Source organism: Elgaria multicarinata, chromosome 9 (assembly GCF_023053635.1).
Source record: "Elgaria multicarinata webbii isolate HBS135686 ecotype San Diego chromosome 9, rElgMul1.1.pri, whole genome shotgun sequence".
NCBI classification, from domain to species: Eukaryota; Metazoa; Chordata; class Lepidosauria; order Squamata; family Anguidae; genus Elgaria; species Elgaria multicarinata.
The window spans coordinates 82,022,835-82,046,245 of record NC_086179.1 but is presented as its reverse complement, the minus strand read 5'-3'; the positions used below and the strand labels follow the sequence as shown (position 1 = coordinate 82,046,245).

Genomic DNA, 23,411 nt, shown 5'->3' with positions numbered 1-23,411 from the left:
AAGTTAAAGGAAGCCAGATTCCAGCTGGACATCAGGAAAAACGTCCTGACTGTTAGAGCAGTACGACAACGGAACCAGTTACCTAGGGAGATTGTGGGCTCTCCCACACTAGAGGCATTCAAGAGGCAGCTGGACAACCTTCTGTCAGGGATGCTTTAGGGTGGATTCCTGCATTGAGCAGGGGGTTGGACTCGATGGCCTTGTAGGCCCCTTCCAATTCTGCTATTCTGTGATTCTATGATTCTTCAATAATTCTTGCTTTTACTTTCCACTGCACTTCCAGACTGTTGCCTATTTCTCCTTTTCATTCCATGTCTCAGTTGTTTACTGGTTTCTCTCCTTAGTCCCATCTCTTAATTCAGTATGCTTTTGTTGAAATCATCCTTTCTTCCCTTTCTCTGAAGGTGTCTTACACCTCTGAGTGCTAAGTCCATGTCACTTTCTATGCCAACTCCAAACCCCCAATAATTCAAAGTCTCTCTCCTCTTTCTCCTTCCCTGAATATATCTCATGATATTCTCAGCTTCAAGCATATTCATCTGTCCATAACCACGCCCCCATGGAGAGTCTAGTCACGCATACCCGCACACTCTTTGTACTCCCAAAGAGCAGCAATACATAGCATAAAGCCCAATTTATTGGATTAGGTGACAGTCATAGGATAGTGAGCTGGCAAAAGCTGGTGAAGTTGTTGGACTTTGGCTGGGGAGATCTGAGTTCACCTCCCTGATCATCCATGACTTGTCTGGGTGACCATGGATAAATCACTGGGCCTGTTCAGACAACTCATAAAGCCATGATTAGGCCACTAATCCTTTTGCATAAAATGGTTAGTGAGCATGTTCAAACCATGGTTATGTAGCCACCATGGCTAGGAATGGTACACATGACACACTAAGCCATAATGTTTAGCTCAAAATGCTTAACCATTGTGGCTTAGTGTGTTGTCTGAAGAGAATCATTGTCTGAGCCTGGCCTACCACACAGGTTTATTATGAAAATAAAGTGGGGTAACCCACACTCATGTATTCCACCTTGAACTCATTGGAGGAAGGGCAGGCTACAAATGTGAGTAACATTAAAGCGCTGTGTGGAACCCAGCCTGCCAATTCACATGTGTGTGAGGCACATTTTGAACGGTTTACAAGAGATTGTAAAACATTTGTGTTACATTCTAATATAACTTTAATATAAAGAACAGACACCTTCATGTCTTCTAAAATGAGGCAGGAAAGGCTCCTCATAGGTAAATGCGTTGCCCTGTCACTCCAGCAGATGACTTTGCCATACATGCTCTGAAAAAAGTCCTGGAACTTTGCTCCTCTGCATTCTTTCTCTCTCTGCTACACTCTGGCCTCAGCTAGACCTCCCTGGTGTAGCGCAACAGAGGGGTGGAGATCTCACGATATTTTTATCATGAGATCTCCCCCTCTGTTTACCACGCGGCGTGCGATGACCACGGAGGGAGAAGATGTCGCGCCCACCATTTTTTTTCTTTGTTAAAGAAGAAGAGCGCATGAACTGCACAAAAGGTAAGTTTTTTAAATTTTAAATTACTTTCCCTGCTCCCCCCACCCCACCCCCTGTGCGCGGGTCCCAGCTCCTCATGAGTAACCACAAGGAACTGGGACAAACCGCGACACCTACACACACGTTCTGCGGTCTTGGGATCATCCTGAGACCGTGGAAAAAGCACGGTCGAAGGGGAAGAGAAGATCCCAGGACAAGGGAGGGATCATCCCTCCCTGCTCCTGGGATCCCCTGTGCGTCATGTGGGATTTCACCCCATCTAGCTATGGCCTCAATTGCCTTCACGTCCTGCTTGTGGGCTTCCTGCAAGCATCTGATTGGCAGCTATGGGGAACAGGATGCTGAACTAGATGGACCTTTGGTCTAATCCAGCAATGCCCTTCTTATGTTCATTCTACTTATAAATACCCACCATGAGCTCATGGCATCCATAAGTCCTTTCTCTCAAGTGAGACTCTGACCTCTTTTGTCAGCTACCATTTAACACACACACACACCCTTTTCTTCCCCATTCTAATTACTTTTCCATTCTAATCTCTGCCCAGTTCTTCCTATCTTCCTTATATGTTAAGCTTGGTAGGGTGAGATTGTATTATTTCCTTCTTCTGCACAGCACTGTTGTGGCTCTAAATAAAGGATGAATAGGAGGAGGAAACTTCATGTGGTCTGCATAACCTCTACAGTAAAAAACAAGAAGAAAAGTACTTTTTTCACGATGACAGTAAAGTATGCTTTGAATAAAAAGCCTCCTTCACTTCAGCAGGCAAGGCCAGACATATTGCAAGCTGTCAATGTTCTTACATTGTTTTTCACTTCTGACAACAACAAAAATACCTTACATAAACCCATTTGTATGCATCAGATGTCAGACTGAAATGCTCAGTGACAAAAGCAGACCGTGTAGCCATATGTTGTAGCACAGCAGCATGTTATAGTCCATTAACACCCTTTCACCACTACAAAAAAAGCTGTAAAGATAAATGTTATCTAAAAACGTCCTGCTCCCAGAGTGAAATAAGGATAAGGTGTTCTTAAATTAAATATGAGGAGGATACAGTCTGTTCTCAGCAGTCTCCAGCAAATCCAACTTCTTTCTTGAACTCTGGTGCCCACTTTCTTCACCATTAAAGAAACTGCAGGGAATGTTCTGTAGGAGGTCACCAGAGAATGTGGCAAAGGGTTCCCCTTGCTTTTTTCTTCTTTTCTGGTGTTGCTATTGCTCCTCCTCCTCCTCCACTTCTTCTTCTTCTTCTTCTCCTTCTCCTTCTCCTCCTCCTCCTCCTCCTCCTTCTTCTATTTCTTTTGTGTTGCAAAGCTTCCCCCTCTCCCCTCTGGCAAATTTGGCCCTTTAGAGCTTAGCCACTTAATGAATGAAGCAGAGTAGCAATGTTGTGTTCTTAGTTCATTCTTGCTTGGGCATAAAATGGTGTTTGGATTGAGAAAATGGAAGTTGCCCCAATTTATCCAGTGTTCATAAGAAATATACCAGGTGGCTTTGGTATGTTACATTGGCTTGATTTTATTTTCCTTTTCCTTTTTGGGAAATGTTGCCTGCAAGTTACCCAGTTAAGGCCCAATCTACACCAAGCAGGATATAACACTTTAAAAATGATATGAAAATGGTATATGTAATGTGTCCTGGGCCTGAACAGTTGTCATAACCATTATAAACCGTTATAAGCAGTAGTGTAGATCCTGCCTTGGTAAGAAATGTACCAGGTGGCTCTGGTATGTTACATTGCCTTGATTTTTCCTTTTCCTTTTTGGGAAATGTGGTCTATGGATTTCAAATTCCCTCTCCCTTTTCTCTTATGCTTCTTTCTCTTAAATAATAATAATAATAATAATAATAATAATAATAATAATAATGTTAATGTAATTTACAGTGGAAACGCAGAGATGTCTACTCAAAGTCAGTCCGACTAACTTCAATAGGGCTTATGCTTAGGTAAATATGTATCAGATTGTAGCTTTATGCTGCAATCTCAAACAAACTTGCCAAGGAGTAAGCTCCATTGGATGTAGTAGGACTTGTTTCTGAGTAAACATGCAGAGGATTGCACTATTCATTTATTTTTAAATATTAATAACATATTTTGTTTTGTTTTAAAAGAAAGGAAAATCTGACACCCCAAGCCTCAGAGTAATGATATTGGAACAGGACAGTCTGGATGATCAGATATTTCTTCATTTCTTAAACGTTAGTGCTACTATGTAAAATGAATAAATAAACACCAAAAAATTTAATTAAAAGAGATGTGTAGTGCTCCAATATTCAGAGTGGGATGGGATGTGGTGACATAGCCTCCAACATTTCAGAGATTAAATTAGAGACATCCCTGCACATGAGTGAGTGGGGAGGAGTCTTGCATGTTATTTATTTATGTTATTCATAAATCTATATTCTGCCTTTTTTCATATTACAAGGAACGCAAAGCAGATTACATGATTCTCCTGCTCTCCATTTTATCCTCACAACAGCCCTGTGAGGTAGGCTAGGCTGAGAGTCACTGACTAAGCCAAAGCTTCATGGCCAAGTGGGGATGAGGACCCAGGTCAATATAATTCAGGCTCAAAACATGCTATAAGCAAAAAGCAAGCAGGAAAATGAACAACATGTAGATGACACCAAATGACCATAGCACTGAGGCAAACTACAGACTACAGCAAATGCACTATTTATTTATTTGTTTGATTTACCACATAATTGTCAAATGACCTTGGGGCAGTTTACAATCAGAAAACTAAACCAAACAACAACAACAAAATAACCAAACTAAAAATACAACCATAAACGATCAAAATAGTATTTAACATTAAGAAAAAAAAGTTAAGCAATAGCTTAGAGTTTAAACACCTGTTAGAAAAGGAATGCCTTAAAATGGTGTCTAAATGTACACAGTGAAAATGGAAGGGCATTCTACAGATGGGGCTACTACAGAGAAGGCTTTTTCATTTGTAGCCACATACTACTGGCACCAGAGAAGAACCTCCGAAGATGATCTTAGCAACCCTGCAGGAACATATAGGAGAAGGTGCTAAGGCATTTTGAGCTCACCAGCACTTTGTACTGGGCCCCAAAACTGACTGGCAACTGTATTTTGCCAGATAGTATTTTGCCAGTTGCTTCTTTATTTTTAGATGTTATTGCTCACATTTTCCAGCTCAAGAACACTGAGGCACGGCTGCATGTGACATAAGAACATCAGAAGCACCAGGCCGATTAAGACCTAGGGTCCATCTAGTCCAGCACTTCTGTTCACGCAGTGGCCAACCAGCTGTTGACATTACCATTATCCATCAGTGAATCCAAGGGACAGAGCTCCTAGATGGCAGTAACAGAAATTCGAAAGTAATAAAGATGAAGATAATAAAGAGAGTGTTTTTAAACATGGGCAGTGTGCTTCCTTCACCGGTATAAAGTAGCATCCAAGACTCTGGCTCAAAGGGAAAAGGAGGCAGCCTGGATCAGGAGGTGCAGAGAAGAGAAATCGAATCATATCAAATGTAGCTGCTCCCTTAGTAGGGCCAGCTGAAGGCCTTTGCTGCTTGAGACAGAGCAGTATGGTCCTCAACACACCCACCTCAAAGTCAAGGTACATGGAATCTGAGGCTAGTTGGTTTAGGGAGAAAATCTCACAACTCTCCCTCCCCCATCCTCACAGGAAAATTAAATAATAATAATAATAATAATAATAATAATAATAATAATAATAATTTTATAAAACTAGCAACTTGCTGCCCTTTGATTATATCCCAAATCCTCTGCCTGACGCAGTTGCCTCACTCTACCTAACAATAGGAACAGCCCAGTTATTTTACCCAGGACACAACTTTGAAAAATCTAATGGTCCCAGCTGAATCAGGACAATGGTTGACCACTCTGCTGTTTAGGCAATGAAGCGCACTATGATCAGCCCAGCGAAGTGTAGCTGTAGGTGTGCTGTCTGAGGTAAAAGAGGGGCCTAGCCTGGGATTTGTACTCCTGTTGAACTGGATATGCAGTGCCACAGAAGACATTGAGGCTTGGCATGGGATACGGCTCCGTGGCTGTGGCAGAGGAAGTTGTAAGGAGCTCTAAAGCACCCTTTTCCAGCCTGGTGCCTTCCAGATGTTTTGGACACCAACTCCCAGCTTGCTCCATTCCTCAGCCATGGGGCTTCCCACAAAATGCTGGCAGCAAAATAATGCAATGACACTGTCTGAAAATGTTTCTAAACGTTTACACATAACAGTATTTCCAGTTGTAGTCCAACGCATCTGGAGAGGGCTGCCTGCAGGGCATGTGGTTGGAGAAGGCTGCTCAGAAGAGCCCTAAGGCCCTGCTGAGAGTCGAGTGAGAGTGCCGCTTGCGAGGCATGGCATATGGAGAATGGGCCATCCTGGAGTGAACTGCAGTATGACAGCTATGTTGAAGGAATTACCAAGCTTGGCCAGTTACACTGACTACTGGAGTGGATCGAAGCTGTAAGAAGTACTTGAGCATTCTTGGTCTTGGGAAAACACTTTCCAGCACTCACCTCTGGTGGCATCAAGGGATGATTCTGCCATGTGTTAACTGTGTTTAGGCTGCTATCCGAACCCTTTGCCAATTCTCTTTCCCCCTTTTTGGTCTGTCATGTGACCACTGCCTTTGCTTCTTACTTATTTCAAAAAATTTCATGCACGAACATTTTTTAAAAGCTTTTCATGTTGTGCCATTGTATTATAATAATAATAATAATAATAATAATAATAATAAATGTATTTCTTACCCGCCTCTCCTTTTAGATCGAGGCGGGGAACAACATTAGAACAGGAATCAATACATCTTAAAAATTCATGATTTAACATTGATCTGGATAGGCCTGCCGGAAAAGGCTAGTCTTTAAAGCTGCCTTAAAATCACACATAGAGTTAATTTTACGAATCTCCTCCGGCAGGCCATTCCACAATCTGGGGGCGACAGAAGAAAAGGTCCTCTGGGAAACTGATGTCAGCCTAGTTTTAGCTGACTGAAGTAAGTTCACCCCAGAGGACCTGAGTGTGCGGGACGGACTATATGGGAGAAGGCGATCCCGCAAGTAACCTGGACCCAAACCATTTAGGGCTTTAAAGGTAATGACCAACACTTTGTACTTTGCCCGGAAACTAATTGGCAGCCAGTGGAGTGATTTTAATGTTGGTGTAATGTGGTCACCCCTAGGTGTACTGGTGACCAACCTGGCTGCCATATTTTGAACTAGTTGAACTTTCCGAACTAGGTACAATGGTAGCCCTATGTAGAGCGCATTGCAGAAGTCAAGCCTTGAGGTTACCAGCGCGTGCACTACTGTCTTTAGGTCTTCTGACTCTAAGAAGGGGCGCAGCTGGCGTATCAGCCGAAGCTGATAGTAGGCACTCCTGGCCGTCGCATCTATCTGGGCTGTCATTTGGAGTGACGGATCCAGGAGCACCCCCAAACTGCGAACACAGTCTTTCAGGGGGAGTGTAGCCCCATCCAGAACTGGCTGACACACCTCCAAACCTAGGTCAGAGCCCTTGACAGCAAGCACCTCTGTTTTGTCTGGATTCAGCTTCAGTTTGTTTTTCCTCATCCAGCCCATTACTGCCTCCAAGCATTCATTCAGAGGAGACACACTGTCCTTAGCTGATGCTGTTACTGAAGGCATAGAGAAATATATTTGGGTGTCATCAGCATACTGATAGCACCCCGCCCCATGCCTCCGGATGATCTCTCCCAGCGGTTTCATGTAGATGTTAAACAGCATTGGGGATAGGATGGCACCTTGTGGTACGCCATACAACAGCTCCTTTTTTGAGGAGCAACTATCCCCCAGCATCACCATCTGGAATCTACCTGAGAGGTAGGACCGGAACCACTGGAGCACAGTGCCCCCGATTCCCAAAGCTCTCAGGCGTTCCAGAAGGATACCATGGTCGATGGTATCGAAAGCTGGTATTATTCCAAGGCCTGCATTTTGGGGGACTCCCATGGCTGAAGAATGGCCCAGGTGGGGGCGGGGGGTCACCTGGAGGATGTCTTATGGTTGCAAAGGAGAGGGGTACAACCAAACACATGGAGATGAGTAGGTAATTTCTTCAAATGCTTCAGCTAGTGTGCAACTCTACATAGACTCAGGGCATGTCTACACCAGGGATGGGGAGGGGGAGGATCTCATGATATGCTGATCACGAGATCCTCCCCTTCAGTCCACATGCAGCGTGGGACGTCCAGGGAGGAAGGAGGATGTCGCACCCACCATTTTTTAAGAAATAAAAAAGACAGGACCTGGAGCGCACCAGCACTCCAGCGCTTTTTTTTTTTAAAAAAAATTATTATTATTATTATTATTATTATTATTATTATTATTATTATTATTATTATTTGTTACCTGCCTCTCCCTCTGGATCGAGGCGAGGTACAACACAAATAAAAACACCATAAAATACATAAAACTAATTCAAATATTTAAAACCAGTGCCCCGACCCCGCTCCTCTCCCCACCCCGGTGGGCACAGAGCACTTGAAGAGCGCTTTCCTCGAAAGGAGCCGGGATGAAACTGGGACAGCCACCCACACCTCCTACAGTCTCAGGATGATCCCGAAACCACAGGAAAAATCGAGCTAAAAACCATCCCGGTTATCCCGGGAAATGGAGGGATCATCCTCCCTGCCCCCAGGATCCCCTGCACGTCATGTGGATGCACAGGGATGATCCCAAGGATAAAGCATAGTGTAGACATGCCCTCAGCCTCTGCTTGACTTCGATCACTAATTAGTTATGTTTTGTCAGCTGTACCTGATCTGTTTGAAGAAAGGATATCTGCACTCAGGATGTATAAGATCAGTTGGTAGACTTGCCTTTTGTGCAGAGTTACGGGCAGGATTTGTGGATTTAGTCTGGACTCTTTTCTTCTTCTTTGATATGTAATTAGGGCCTTACACTTCACAGACTGGCTTTGCATCTGTTTCACCAGTTTCTTCTCTCCTTGAAAGATTAAAGCTGTACCACGGGAGCAAAATAAGCCTCCTGTGCCTGAGCAGATCTCTCACAAGCGAAGAAATGTATATGGCGCACGAGTGGGTGTGTTTGTGCATACATGCTCCTGTCAAGTGGATTCCAAATGGTTGTTTTCTGAGTTTCAGTTTCAGATTGCAGAGTAAACCTACCCATAGAGTGGGGGTGCAGAGCTCTATTGGGGGGGGCTGAATTGCCCCCCACTGCATCTTTACATAGGTGGACTATGTCAGTGGGTATAACCACACCCTCTTACATCAATGCCCATCTGATTTTGTCTCCCTCCGTGCCTTTCCCAGCTCCAGCCAATTCCTGAGTTGCTTTGCACAGTGTTTGACGTGAAGACACAATGTGCAAAGCTACTTGGCCAATACTGGGAAAAGCGACTGTTCCACTCAGCATTGGCTGAGTCCCGAGTGGCCACATGTTCCCCATCCCTGGCATATAACAGCCAAACAGGACCTCCCGAAACTTCACATGCCACATATTCTTGACCGGCCATTCAGCCTCACCAAGATACATGGTTCATAGCTAAAAGGGTGATTACTTTATTGCAATTGCTTTTGAAACTGTGTTCCCTGTGGTTCCCTGAAGCTTAAGAGAGATTCCTGAAAGAGAAGATCAATAATGCAGACAAGCTTATCTGAAAAACAGCTTGTCCTCTGTTATCGATTTCCCCCAGCAATGTATAGGTACAGGATAACATTGATGTCTTCCAGGCTAAACTTGTAATACACACATGGCAGCAGGTGCAACAGGCCTGGCTAGTTTGCCATATGAGCTGGGGCCATTTCTACACCTGCCTTTTCCCCTGGGATCGTCTCAGGATCATCCCTGTGCATCCAAATAACACACAGGGGATCCTGGGAGCAGGCAGGGACAATCCCTCCATTTTCCTGGGACAATCCTTAGGTGTAGAAAGGGCCTGAGTGTCTACCCTAGAATATGCCCTGTGCTAATTTCTTTGCTATGCACTGTAGTTCTATGGCAGATGTGTCCATGTGCAAAGGCAGAAACTTTGAGCATCATCAGTCAAGGGGAAATCGTGTTTCCTTACTGTTGTTTTCTCCCACTTCTGTCCCATGATACTTCCTCTGTCTTCACACAGGGGAAGAAAGAAAAAGTAAACAATGACCACGTGGCTCGTTTAGTGGCCATTTTTATCACGCCGCTTTTCCTGCGCACAGCAGGAAATGGTGGCCCATTCCATTGGGGGAAAAAACACCCAGATTTAAAGGGGTCTATATTGTGACGGAAAGAAGGCAAGCCGGATCAGGAGATGCATGGGAGGCGGACGACGACGTCGAAATGACCCACGAACATCCATAAGTGGGGAATAACGAATGTGTGATAAAATGCTCATCTGATGACCCCTTATAAAAAACATTGTTTTCTAGTGTAAACTTTATTGGAAGGTAACCTCATAATTGGCTTCCACTGATTGGGCCATGGCTGAACACAACAATATTCTTGGAAGTTGAGTAAGACTGTTGAATAATACAGTTGTACCGCATTGAGTTTATATAATGTTTTCAATTTTAGTTAAATTTTTACAGCCCAAAGTATGCCCTTGAAATATTTGGAAAAACAAAATACAATGCAAATAATTTCAATCAATAGGGTTTTGATATGTATTTTTTCCCATTCTCTCCCACTTACCTCAGACATAATCTACGTGCCAATGCTTAAACAACAAGGGCATATGAATAAATGACACTTAATTAAAAATATGGTTAGATCTTTTTATAACCATTTTATTTTTATCCTCTACAGAATAAGAAAATGTGATTTAGTTAAGAATCTTATTATTTTTGTCATTGTTACCATGTGGGCATATTAATTGGACCCACCATTTGCAAAATGCCCTCATGTCATTGCGAACGCAAACAAAATGTGTCACTTTTAGATTAAGACCAGATGCCTCTTTGTTCTGAAGGCTTACTTTTCTGATGATGCTGTCAGAAGGAAGGCATTTAGAGACCGAAAGAGTGAGTTAGTTTTGGCAGATGGCATTACAATTCAAATAAAGGAAAATAAGCTTCCAAATGCATGCATCCTTCCTTGTCATTCAAATGCATGGGGATTGTTCAACATCATTTCTAAACTCGGAATGACTCAGTCCAAGTGCCTTCATAAATATAAGCATTGCTGTTCTCTCATGATGAGGATGAATCCGTTATGACTGTTAGTTGTTGTCTGGCAGCAGTAATACGCAACTGAAATAAATCTTATATATTGTGAAACAAACAAAGCACATTTCAACATGTTTGTTTTAAAGGATCTGCGGTAAAATAACAAAAATATCTTACTCTGCAAAACCTTGATGGGGTGGAGGCTGAGGAAATAACCAACGGTATAAATGTACAAGAGAATTATCGTGATGGGATCGTAATGATCAAATTTATGTTAGCTTACCCAGGAAGGGATTAATTAACCTACAGTTTTCCAGGTCATGAGCCTGGTGCATACCACTGCTGCTTTGCATAATCACCTCTGATGATGTTCAAACCCAGAGCCTTGCTAGACCTACCTGAAAATCCAGGTGTGTGGAGGAGCCAGCCCGTGCTAGAAGTAGTGCGGGCTGTTGCTCCTATCCACACATCAGACACAACAGGGTAAAGGAAAGCCCTGTCACGTCGGCCATTTTGTTTAATATCTTAATGGGGCCGGGTGCGCAGGAGTGCTCCAGCGACTAAGGTAGGCGTGTGTGTTTTTTAAAAAGGGGGGTTTCCCGCTCCCCCCTGCCCCCGATTTACCCACCCTGGCCGCATCCCCCCCGTGATCTCCGATTCCACCCCCCGCCCACGATCTCCAATCCCCCCCAACCGCGATCTCTGATTCCCCCCCGGCTCCGTTTCCCCCCATCCTCCCTGGCTCCGATTCCCCCCATCTCCCCACCCTGCCCTGATGGCCACAGCGCTCCTGAGGAGTGCTGCATGCCGTCCACCGCTTTTCCCGGCTACTCGTGAGTAAATGCAGTAGCCGGGAAAAGCGGCGAACCGGTCTACACACCCACGGTCTAGGGCTCAGCCCAAGACCGTGGGAAATACCGGGCCACAAGCTGTGCCGGTTACCCCAGGGCAAGGGAAGTTTGACCCCGCCTGAGCCCAGGATCCCTTGTGCGTCATCTGGACACACAGGGACAAGCCCGGTCCTTGCACTGGGCTAACCCATTATCTAGCAAGGCCCCCAGACACTGGGTTATTTGTGGATTAAGCAACCCAGAGTTAAATTGACCAGGCAAACCATTGCTAATTCACATACAATTTCATGCTGTTATGTGTGAATTAGGTCAATGGCGGTGAGACTTTATTTTAAAAATGGGAGTGGCTACATCTAGTGAAGTGGCCCTGCTCATTTTGTGTTAAGCCCGTTTTTCACTGCATGGTGTATTCATCCATGCTACAGCAAGGGCGAGTCTACAAATGATATATGGCTTACTGCTACATGCACTCCAGGCAAAAATTATATTTTATGCATCAATCACACATTGCATTGTATGTGCTTTTCCAGATGCAGACATTACTCTCCATGTCAGAAAAGCTAACGTCTGAGAAGCCTTAAGGGAGTGATTCAAAATGGCTGCTTCAATTACTGCAATTCTATTGAAATCAACACAGTAATGTTCGTGTAAATAGCCACGTAGTCACACTTTAAAAGTTTTTAGAATATCGTACTTCAAAATTACTTCAAAACCCTTTAGAAGAAAACACATAGATAGCAGTGTTGATTAAAATATGAAACATCAGGATAATGAAGAAATACATGGAGATGTTTCCATAGCAAATACAACTTTTTTAAAAATGGAGAACTGATCGGGAATTTGTGAAATGGGAATTTAAAACAGTGACTGGGTTTGAACAACATGATAACCGGTGAGTTAAATAGTCAATGGTGAGTTAAAGAGTAAACAGTTGGTTATTGTGTCGTCAGTCAGGACTTTTTCACACCTTGGTTGGTTATCCAGCCGAAATAACTAACGTAAATAACCAACGTTGTGCAGAGCTGATTATTTGAACAACCTATTTGAACAACCATTAGTTATCGTATCATCGTGTGTTGGGCACTGTTAACTATTTTGTCACACACGGTTGATTATTTTCAGTGACTACAGAGTCCCCTGGCAAAGGCAACCAAAGTGGCAGCTGCTGCTCTGGTCCAGCTGGCAGAACTTGCAATGGCTGATGGGATACCAGCAGGAAGAGAGGGCGGAGAATGTTTCAATCAAACACACCGTTGACTAATAGTCAACTCAATGCTGGCCATAACCCACACCACGGTTGATTATAATCATGTTATTATTATTATTTATTTGTTTATATACCACCATCAATGTACATGGTGTTGTACATAGTAAAAGAATAAAACAGCAACACCCTGCCACATATGCTTACATTCTAATAAAATAATAAAACAATAAGAAAGGGAAGAGAATGCACCAAATAGGCACAGGGGATGATAAAACTAACAGTGTGAAAGTAAGAACAAAGTCAGGTTCTAAAAGCTGTAGAAAAAAGAAACGTTTTCAATTGAGCTTTAAAAACAGTAATTGAACTCGTGAACCGCAAATCCTCTGGAAGAGAATTCCAGGCGTAAGGGGCAACAAGAGAAAATGGACGAAGCCGAGCAAGAGAAGTAGAGACCCTTGGGCGGGTAAGAAACATGGCATTCGATGAGTGAAGAGCACGAGCGGGGCACTAGTGTGAGATGAGAGAAGAAAGATAAGAAGGAGCTAGACTGTGACAAGCTTTGAAAGTCAACAGGAGAAGCTTATATTGGATTCTGAGGTGAATTGGAAGCCAATGAAGAGATTTCAGAAGTGGAGTAACATGGTCAGAGCGATGAGCCAAGGAGATGATATTAGCAGCAGAATGGTGAATAGAAACCAACGAACTGATGTGAGAAGAAGGAAGGCCAGTCAGAAGAAGGTTACAATATTGTGTGGGGAGTACCTTCTCAATAATCAGCCGTGGAATTGACTATTAACCCACCATTGATTATTGTGTTGTCAGAACACAGCCAGTGTCTTGCCACATGAACAACTACATTGGTTAATTTTGCTGTAAAACAAGTGAAGCCTCCTCTTGTGTGCCTGGACTGGTGGGGAATTATGGTGGGGACATTTTCCATGGCACTGCTTCGGTTAGTTCAGGTGCATCTTCTTTTATTTCATTGTTATGGGGGATATGTGTTGGTTCTCATCATAGTTGTGCCCAGGAGAGATTTTCAATGCCTTGGTATGTAGATTTGGAGAAGATTCTTCTGTGTTTTGTTTGCTCCACTCATGCAAGAGCTCTCTGCTCAATTTTCCCCAATTCCCTTCTACCACTTCAGCCTTCCATGCCCTAGTTCCAGGCCGTGAGATTCTGGTGGTTCTACTGACACTAAAGAGGAGCTTTTCAAGATTGTAGTGTGACGGAACAGGCAGCAAACCCCTATTGTTCTGTACAGCATCATGAACATTGATGGCGCTATATAAATAATAATAATAATAGCAGACTTCCACTCCTATAACTCTGGATCCAGCCCCATGTGATTTTTAATGCACATCTTCAAGTTCCACAGAAAACCGTAAGAATTGCTTTTTCACTGTGCAAAATGCAAATTTTCAGTTCTATGTTTTATTGAGTAGTTGTAGAAAAGACTGAAACATTGAGGAAATCATTTCCTGCTGTGTAGATTGCTTTTGCATTTTATTTAAGCAATTCTAGAAGATGAAAAGAAATATCTAAAACTGATAGTAATATTTTTAGTCAACTCTAATTTGGATATAATATGTAGTTGTCAAACCAAATAAACCTCAGATATCACCATTGAATTTATTAAAGCTGAAAGGCATTTATAGGACAAGTATGCTTCATTTGAGCATGTGTTGTTTCTATGATGCAAGGAGAAAGTGTACATAAGAGAATATGAATGAAGTGAAATGGCTTTTATTGCACACACTGGACTTTGGGCATAAAAATCTTTTTCTAATTTCGGAATCCTTTGAATGAATTGAAGAAAATAAGAGGGGGAAATAGTTTGATCAATTCTGAAATATTGGGTTATTGCATTGTTGCTCTATGCAATAAGCTTTCTATTTCTAAAAGATCCTGAATGCTTATTTGCATAAGGAGAGTAGTTTAGAAGAATATAGTTAATTGGAAGGAGGCAAACGTGTGTCATCAGATTTTCATCCTACTTTTCAAGCACAGCAATCCTCAACATTCATAAATGACAATAGCTCTTACACAACCCATAACCAAAGCCTTCTGGACAGTTTACAAAAGAGTAAAACCTTAAAATACAATATAAAACATAAAAACCATTTGCATACAAAACAATTTGAAACATTCAATAATAAAAAATCCCAGGACTGGTTTAAATCTTGCTGACAAATGCCTAGGAGTGGAGCAAAATCTCACCCTAGCACCAAAAGGATGTCAATGTTGGTGCAAGGTGGACCTCAGTGGGGAAAGTGTTCCACAATCAGAGGAGGCCACCACCAAGAAGGCCCTCTGCCTTTTTTCCAACCTCCGAACTTCCCTTAGAGGAAGTTTGAAAACCAGAACTTTAAAATACTGTAGAAGCGGGAGGGGATAGTATGTTACTCTCGTCACACTTTCTAAAAAAAAATGCTTAGCACCAACCACTTACTTTTCTAAACAAAGGTTGGAAGAAGATTGCTCCTGTTAAGGGCTGAGAATACATTGCAACGTTTTGTTGCAGGTACCCACTTGTTCATATTGATACTTATTAGCTGGGCAATGAAGCCGACAAAGCTCAGGGTTCTGCATACTTGGGGCACTCCCCAGATATGTAGAAAAACAGTAGTTTGTAAATTAAAGTGAAAGTGTGTGGGGGGGGGGACAGAAAGGAGTGATGGTCTGTGAAGTGTTGCCAGAATTGACAATTGAAGAGAAATGGGAAACCTTGGCCAAGCCCTTAACAGCTTATAAATAAGACTGGGTAGAAGATCGGGATCAATTTTTAGATTGCTGGATGTTTAGAACAGATCAACAAGGATTTCTAACTTCCATTTATCTCCTCGTCCTCCTCCTCCTCTTGTTCTTCTTCCTGTTGTTGTTGTTTGTTTGTTTGTTTGTTTATTTATTTATTTAACTTATATACCGCCCCCATAGCCAGAGCTCTCTGGGCGGTTTACAGAAATTCTAAAATTGAGATAAAAACGAGTACACAAAATTTAAAATTCTAAAACGCAGAACATACACACATAAAGCATTCAAAACCGTTAACAAACTAAACATGTGGGTGATTAAGATGTGCTGCCATATGCCTGGGCAAAGAGGAAAGTCTTAACCTGGCACCTTGTTGTTGTTGTTAAATAGCAACAGACTAAAAAAAGGTGAGGCTGTTAAGCATCCTTAAACTATAATAAGCCAGATGTAGATTTGTAGTTGTATATGGAAGACATCCTGATGTATGACTCATGGGGTGCACCAGGAAATTGGGCTCATCTCCTGAGCTACCAGGCTACATCTGGCTCCACGGTCTTTCTGCCTCCAGCCACTGTTTTGCACTCAAACCCACAATAGAACCCCCTAGTCTGCCGTATAATATGCTACCCAACCAGGTCAGAAACCCAAATTCCCCTCTTTCTCTTCCAGAAACCTCCCACCACCACACTCTATCCTGAGCATCAAACGGCATTACAAGACTAGCTGCAGACTCGCTGGAGTCCTGAACAGAAGCACTCCTGTTAGAATAAATGGCAACATTTTCTCATTTATATTTATCATCCTCCAAGGAGTCCAGCACATATAATGCAGGGGTCTGTCACATGGCATCCTCACAACAACCCTGTGAGGTAGGTTGTGCTGAGAGACTGCAATATGCAGAACAGTACCCAATTTTTAAAATATTTTTTTTTATTTTGCTTCATAGCTGAGAAGAGATGCGAAGCTAGACCATGAAAATAATTTCTTCTTCCTCAGAGACACTGATTACAGTAAGCATTTTACAGATAAGGCTGTGAACCATTCCAAGTGTTAGAGCTGACTGGATTTACTGCATCTCAGCCTTAATAAAAGCCGAGGTCCTTCTTGCCAATTGCAGGATAATTAATGAAGTTTCACACTATTTCATATACATATCACTAAAAGAAAACTAGCACCTCATATAAGAAGAATACTTCCATATCAAACTTACTTACAGTACATTCGCTTGTCATTTTTTATAACCTAGGTATTACATTTATCCTGACTTTCTTCCCAGGTATTAAAGACAGTATATGTGATTTCCCCCTCCCATTTTATGCATACAGCAATCCTGTGAGGTAGGTTAGGCTGAAAGAGTGTGGTTAGAGGATTTGAACCTTGTTCTCCTTGATCCACGTCTTGACATGCCACCAGAGTAATTTACTGCCTGAATCTCAGCAGCAAATGACCCACCCACACCCACCCACCCCTTCAAGGTGCATGGTATCTAAAGCAAGCCCAGTTATTTTGGAACATGAGACAGAAAATCCCATTAACATCTCTTTCCATCCTTGTCAATACAAATACAATAATAAGAAAGTTTGCTGCCCTTTCACGACACTCCAAATGCGCTGCCTGAGATGGCCAGTTCACTCTGCCTATAGCAGGGACAGCCTTATACATCACTACACCACACTGGGTGTCCCTCCCTAAGAGTCTACTCCAGTTTGGAGGGCTGGGCCTCTGTGGGTGCGTGCATACACAATTTTCCTGATACTCAGCACTAAATCAAACTAATGATAGAAAATGCAGTGTCTACATTCCAAATTTGGAAAATGCCTACCTTGCTTTTCTTCAAAACATAAAAGCGGTGTTCATTTTGTAATCTTTGGATTTCATTGCAGAGACAGAAATTGTGCCATTATTTAATGATAGGGAAAAAATAATTGCAAGTTGCCTTAAAGCAAACACAGGAGACAACTCTTCAAACACGATCTCTGCGGTAAAACTGTGCTGTGCAAAACTCATCTTGCATCCTTCAGCTACCAGCCCAGAGTTTGAGCTCTACTAACTCAGTTTTACTGCTCTGCATGGAATTTTAATTAAATATAGCTCACATTTTACAATGTGGATAGAAAAAATAAAATTAACACACATCCATCTGAAGAATTTAAAGGATCAGCAACAGTAATACTTAAAAATTAATCTTTTTCAAACCTACAACTGCAGTGGATGTAATAAGTTAGCGATTCTACCCATGCTTTTAAAGATCTGGGTCCTTCGTAATATTCCCAACTCATTAAATGTTTATCTGCATTTACATCAGATTTGGTTCTTCTTTTATATACCTTCAGTAATCAAACCACTTTGGGCCAAATGAGATGTGATGGGTTGGATGCAGGATCTGTCTTCCATGAATGGAAAGACTCTATTCAAATTTTGAGGATTTGCCCTCAACACCTCCCCATTCACCAGGGGCGAAGCTACACTCTAGCTAATAACAATATTTTTTGCCTTTGTTCCATTATTAATTTTATCGGTACTCTTTGTAACGGGGCTCAGAAGCGTTAATTACCTTTTTTTGTAACGCTGTACCTGAGCACACTGTTCATTGCCCCATTGTCTGTTATCCTTCTTCCTCGTTTCCCTGATCCTTCCAATGACCAGACTGTCCTTTCTATGATCCTCCAACTTCCGTTTTTTGTCTTTTCTGCCAAATGCAGAAAATACCAAATGCAGGCTATTTCAGCTGTTAGCAACCAATTTTAAAACATACCTTTTGATACAAGTAAATGAGCAAGAAAGACGTCATCCTCTCCAGAGCCTTAATGGAGCTGTTTGCTTTCAGTCACAAGGAAAACAAATGGTTGCTGAGGGCGCGGAGAGGAAGTTGTCTCAAACAGGAAGCCCAGTGGAGGATCATGTGACATTAGTTTCACAATGCGACAGGGAAAGCATCAAAAAAACAGAGCACATTGAAAGCAAAATAACAATACATGAGGATTGCAGCGAAAGGTGAAACGCTATATAACCTACCTATACAATGTTAGAAATACCACGACATGTGACCACTGACGTCATCTACTGCCATAAGTAACGGTATAGATACAGTAGTGTAGATTTGGCCCAGGGTTGCCTGACCCTCTGTGAAGCGACTTTGGGCTTGGAGGGGCTGCCATGGGAAGAAGTGGGCAAGGAATTTTGGTCAGAATACAAAAATATGGCGCTTGATTTGTGGCCGTAATTAGATAGTACGCTGCAGCTTTAGTATAGTTTTCATAAGACACACTTTTTCCTGACCCATATCTAGATCCTATAAATTACTGAAGGAGGAAATAGGTAGGATTGATTACAAGGATTGCAAATCTATCACACAATCACAGCATGTGGGAAAAAGAAGCTACATGAACAAGCCTGGACTATGAATGCACAGCCAGACACCCCAGTACTCATGTTGCTGGTGGTCATTGTGGGGTTAATAAGTGTTGGACATCCACACACGTTTTCTTCAGTCTAAATTGGTATGGCATCCATCTTCAGACAGAGGTAGTTTTTATAACAAACTAACCCAGGGTTAGATTGTTTCTCAACTGTGTTTCAGAAACAGGCCATGTGTGAGATCTACTTCTCTGTTTTATATGTCTCTCTTGCTTTAGCCATTTAGATGCATTCTGTGGGTTTTGTTGTTGTTGTTGTTGTTGTTTTTATTATTGTTGTTGTTGTATTTTTGCATTTTTAACACAGAAGCCACCTCAGAACCACTATGGGGGCTGAAAGTTGGGTTATAAATTTTCTAAGATTGATAAATGCTGTGGATAATAATTTTGGCAAGAAGTGGGGGCTGGGGAGATGAGAATTTCCTCCCCCCAAAAGTTACTCTTTGCACCTCAATCAGTGGTAACTTCGGCACTATTTATTGTTTGAAAATGGCCTTTCTTTGTAGTAATAGTGTTGTCACCATGCAGCCAATCAGATTTAGCTGTGTTACCCTATCACTGATGGCGAATGTTCTCTGCTTTAACTTTTGATGTTTAAAGTTTAGCTTGTTTTATTGTACTTTATTGTGTTATATTGTATTGAGGGCCTTTTATGTTACAGATATCCGTCACGGGGTAATCTGGTTCTTTTGTTGACTCAATGGAGTTTTGTGGCAAGTAAAATCTGATTTGTGCTTGTGAGCTAAACTGCGGGCTTTCCCACAAACAGTTTTTGCGCTTTTCCCCCTGCAGGTGCTGCAATCTGCACATATTTCTGCACAGTTTCTGCAAATTACTGCTGTGATTTGCGCAAATTTGCTCAGAAATTTGTGCAAATTGCGGAACCTATGAAAAAAATGCACAAAATGCCCAGAAAATGTGCAAACTGGCCAAACTCACTACAGACCAAGTTGGGCACTGCAGCAGGAATGAAATGAAACGCTTGGGGCTAGTCATTGTAGTCCACCACCACCACAAACAAATTTCTCTGACATCGCCATTTTACATGCACCACCCTAAAATCCTTTTGGGCAATGAAAGCTGACTTCATTAAAAAAAAAAAAAGCAAATCAGCTTCCGTTGATCCCAGTGACATTATCATATACCCATCACAATCGAATTGGCTTTATTTATTTATTTATTTATTTATTACATTTTTATACCGCCCAGTAACCAAAGCTCTCTGGGCGGTTCACAAAAATTAAAACCATAATAAAACAATCAACAGGTTAAAAGCACAAAGACTTCATGTTACTAGGAAGAGGAAGCAGGTCCTCTTCCAGGTCCAGGCCCGATTCAAAGTGCTGGTATTAACATTTAAAGCCCTAAATGGCTTGGGGCCAGGCTATCTGAAGGAAGGCCTCCTCCCGTATGTACCTGCCCAGACCCTAAGGTCATCCTCAGGGGTCCTTCTCCGCGAGCCCCTGCCGAAGGAAGTGAGGCAGGTGGCTACCAGGAGGAGGGCCTTCTCTGCTGTGGCACCCCAGCTGTGGAATGAGCTCCCTAAGGAGGTTCGCTTGGCACCTACATTATATGCTTTTAGACACCAGGTGAAGACCTTTTTATTCTCCCAGCATTTTAACAGTCTATAAATAAATTTTAACTTGGTGTTTTAATTTTGCATTGCTGCTGTTTTTATCCAGTTGAGCTTTTATATTGTATTGTATATTATGGTTTTATACTGTTGTTTTATACTTTGAATGTTTTTAACTTTTGTGAACTGCCCAGAGAGCTCCGGCTATTGGGCGGTATAGAAATGTAATAAATAAATAAATAAGCAACATTTTTCAGATCCAAAAAGCTGGCAAACCTTCAACCGTTTAGGGTTAAGAAGGTCCTCACAATGGCATGTAGCTTCGCTAAATGCTAGGTTTGGGGTGCCCAAATGTATCTTGACAGAGTGGTGCACCTTCCTTCTGTGGCTCTCACCCTATGAAAGATGACGCCTCCCCCCAAAAAAAATCTCTGAAAAAGGGGGTGCATTTTGCAGAGCGAGAAAATGTTCACAAAATGCCACCATCACCACCCCACTTTGGCTATTATATTTACACAAGATTTCGAATAACAATCATAATGGAACAATAAAAATAAGTTTTTTTTTTCTTTTTATCTTAAGGACTTATATTTATTATGTCAATGACGAAATTTGCTGAAATGCAATATTGTAATTAATACTGTGTGTATTAAATCATTCATGGATAATTAAAGTCGTACGTAAAAACGTGTACTCAGAGAATATAACTGGGAGCTCTCAATTTATTTGCAATGATTCTCCTACCTTGGGAATGGAGGCAGAAATACTGCCAGGGTTAAATAAGTAATGTCTAGGAGATAACATTGCCATGAGTGCTACAATTTTTATTACAGTCAGGGTCCAGTAGAACTGTTTTACTAGTTGAATTTGTGCTTTTTCCAGAGGTGGTGGTGGTGGTTTTAAAGGAAATGGTTCTAGTTCTTCTGTTGGTGAAGAAAAACTTTCAAAGATGAACTTTCAAAGGTGTCTGAGGGTAGTGCATGTTTTGGTTGGGCTTTCACTGCCCAGCAAAAGAAATTTCTTTCTTATTTGCAAAGTGTAGAAAGACAACATGAGTTAGAGGGGTCACATCACTGTCCATGGCCTGCACCTGGTATGGGAATAAGGTGTTCAAATGGAAGCTGTTAACCCAGAAAAGGTTCAGAGGAGACCAAAGGCTATAGCTCCTTGTCCTGTCACTCTCCTGGTCCATTGCTTGCAGCTGGGTCTTTTTCCTCCTAGTGAGTAGACTCTTTCCCCTGTGTAGGTTCTCCTGAGCAGACCCTTCTATCAGCTTCTTTGGCCATTCTGAATTTCCTACCAGATCCACTGCTGCCTTTCTCTTGGGACCCTGGGTGAGGACTAGGTAGGGTGACCATATGAAAAGGAGGACAGGGCTCCTGTATCTTTAACAGTAATGTAGAAAAGGGAATTTCAGCAGGTGTCAATTGAAGAGGGTGAAATTCCCTCTTCATCACAAAGCTGCAGAAGCCCTGCTTTCTTTTGTATCTGGCCACTCTACTATAGCTAGCGTAGCTTTAACTGTTGTGATGAAGAGGGAATTTCACCCACTTCAATTGACACCTGCTGAAATTCCTTTCCTACATTACTGTTAAAGATACAGGAGCCCTGTCCTCCTTTTCATATGGTCACCCTAGGACTAGGGAGAGAGTTGTAGATCAAGGCAGAGCTCAGTCATGATTGGGTCAAAGAGCCCCAGTGAGGCATATCTGTTACTGAGCTCCCCAGGCAGACTTTGATCTGTTGCAGGTTTCTCCAGATCTTTCACGGGACTGGGGGTGGTGGTGTTCTGCAGAACCCCAACCCTCTTCTTCCACAGTCTCTCCATAATTCGTTACACGGAACAAAGTTGCAGCTTTTTATGGATGGCATCATTATAATTTTCTAAAAGAATAACCTGCAGTTCTTAAAATTGGATACTCTGGTTGAGCCCCGTTATTGTAATCTTCCTTCAGTAAATAGCCTGTGCTGTAGGTAGCTCTGTTTACATTATTTATTTATTATATTATATTATATTTTTTATCCGTTCATTAACAAAGGTTGTCTAGGCAGATTACATTAAAAAATGATGAAACACACCATACAATCTGTAGTATCATAGAACATTGTCTTTAAATTGAATTGTGAATATTTCTCTTGTAGTGATCATGAAGATGTGTTTTTTACAGGGCTTATGTGGCAGATAATCAATTTTCTTAGTCTTTGTCATCTATGGCAAATAGGGTTTCTTATGTGGAAAAGACTCTTCCTAATTTCCCTGGACAATAATATCCCAGTGATGTGCTACTATATCTGGCAGAGACAACTGCACAGTAAGAGAGAAGCTAGAATATATTCTTCTCAGATTGTGATCACCCTGCAGTTTCTTGCCACTTTCTACTTGCAACCGCCATGGACAATGTCTACAATTTGGCATTCGTTTTGAGCACTATATTTAACTTTGTTGCGCAGTTGCCACACTCGATAACATCAGTCTTTTGTTTATATTAGAAACTTTAGCATCCTGTGCTGTATTGACTGAGAGGCATTACTCTTTCTTTTTCAGAGCTACCATATGGCTGGGAGAAAATTGATGATCCCATTTATGGCACTTATTATGTTGAGTAAGTTTCCAAGTCCATTATTAATTGACTATTAATCTTGCATAAACTGTTGTTAATGTCCCATGCAGTGCTTCGGGTTGAGAAGGTGCACGCCCCACGGTTTTTCCTGTACACCTTGCAACAGCTGAGGCAATTGAAGGCCCAATGAAAGGCAGCTGCCTACTTTTAATGTGGGAATCTGGGGAACTGCCTCCCTACTTGCTCTGTACCCAATCACATATTATAAGATGCCGCTGTTATCGGTCTGTGGTAGGAATGGCTGTTGCAGGGAAATCCGACCTTTTGGGGGCTTGCTGGGTTTTTCTGGAGCTCCTGACTCAGCTTGCATTTGTGAGCCAAGCCATGGG

General features: G+C 42.1%; 1 protein-coding gene across 1 annotated transcript in view; it reads left to right on the top strand.

Annotated features, from left to right (window-relative positions):
• Window positions 1-23,411, top strand: part of MAGI2 (membrane associated guanylate kinase, WW and PDZ domain containing 2) — a 748,620-nt gene that overhangs the window by 532,249 nt on the left and 192,960 nt on the right. Inside the window, exon 7 of the mRNA XM_063134211.1 lies at window positions 23,007-23,064. Within this exon, the coding sequence (XP_062990281.1) occupies window positions 23,007-23,064 (58 nt within the window). The remainder of the gene's footprint in view (window positions 1-23,006; window positions 23,065-23,411) is intronic.